The sequence below is a fragment of the Fulmarus glacialis genome, unplaced genomic scaffold (genome assembly GCF_000690835.1).
Source record: "Fulmarus glacialis isolate BGI_N327 unplaced genomic scaffold, ASM69083v1 scaffold26608, whole genome shotgun sequence".
In the NCBI taxonomy this organism is placed as follows: domain Eukaryota; kingdom Metazoa; phylum Chordata; class Aves; order Procellariiformes; family Procellariidae; genus Fulmarus; species Fulmarus glacialis.
Window position 1 is genome coordinate 979 of NW_009230524.1, and position 240 is coordinate 1,218.

General features: G+C 65.8%; 1 protein-coding gene across 1 annotated transcript in view; it reads left to right on the top strand.

Annotated features, from left to right (window-relative positions):
• UNC93B1 (unc-93 homolog B1 (C. elegans)) overlaps positions 1-159 on the top strand; it is a gene marked incomplete at its 5' end in the record, with an annotated part of 1,130 nt that extends 971 nt beyond the window's left edge. The window contains one exon of the mRNA XM_009584275.1: positions 7-159. Coding sequence (XP_009582570.1) covers positions 7-159 — 153 coding nt within the window. The remainder of the gene's footprint in view (positions 1-6) is intronic.
• Positions 160-240: the final 81 nt, after the last annotated feature.

Here is a 240-nt window from a genome sequence, read left to right on the forward strand (position 1 = left end):
CCGCGCCACAAGATGCGTGGCTACCGCTACTTGGAGGAGGACGACTCGGATGAGACCGGCTCGGAGGGCGACGGCGGCAAGGACGACAATGACGAGCACCCGGTGGAGGCCACCAGCGGGGATGAGCTGCCAAAAGATGATGGGGACCAGCTGGGTTAGAGACAGCCTGTCCTGCCCCACCTCTGTGGTGGCCCCCCCTGCTCTCTGAACCAGAGGGGGGGTCCACAGCCCTCCCTAGAG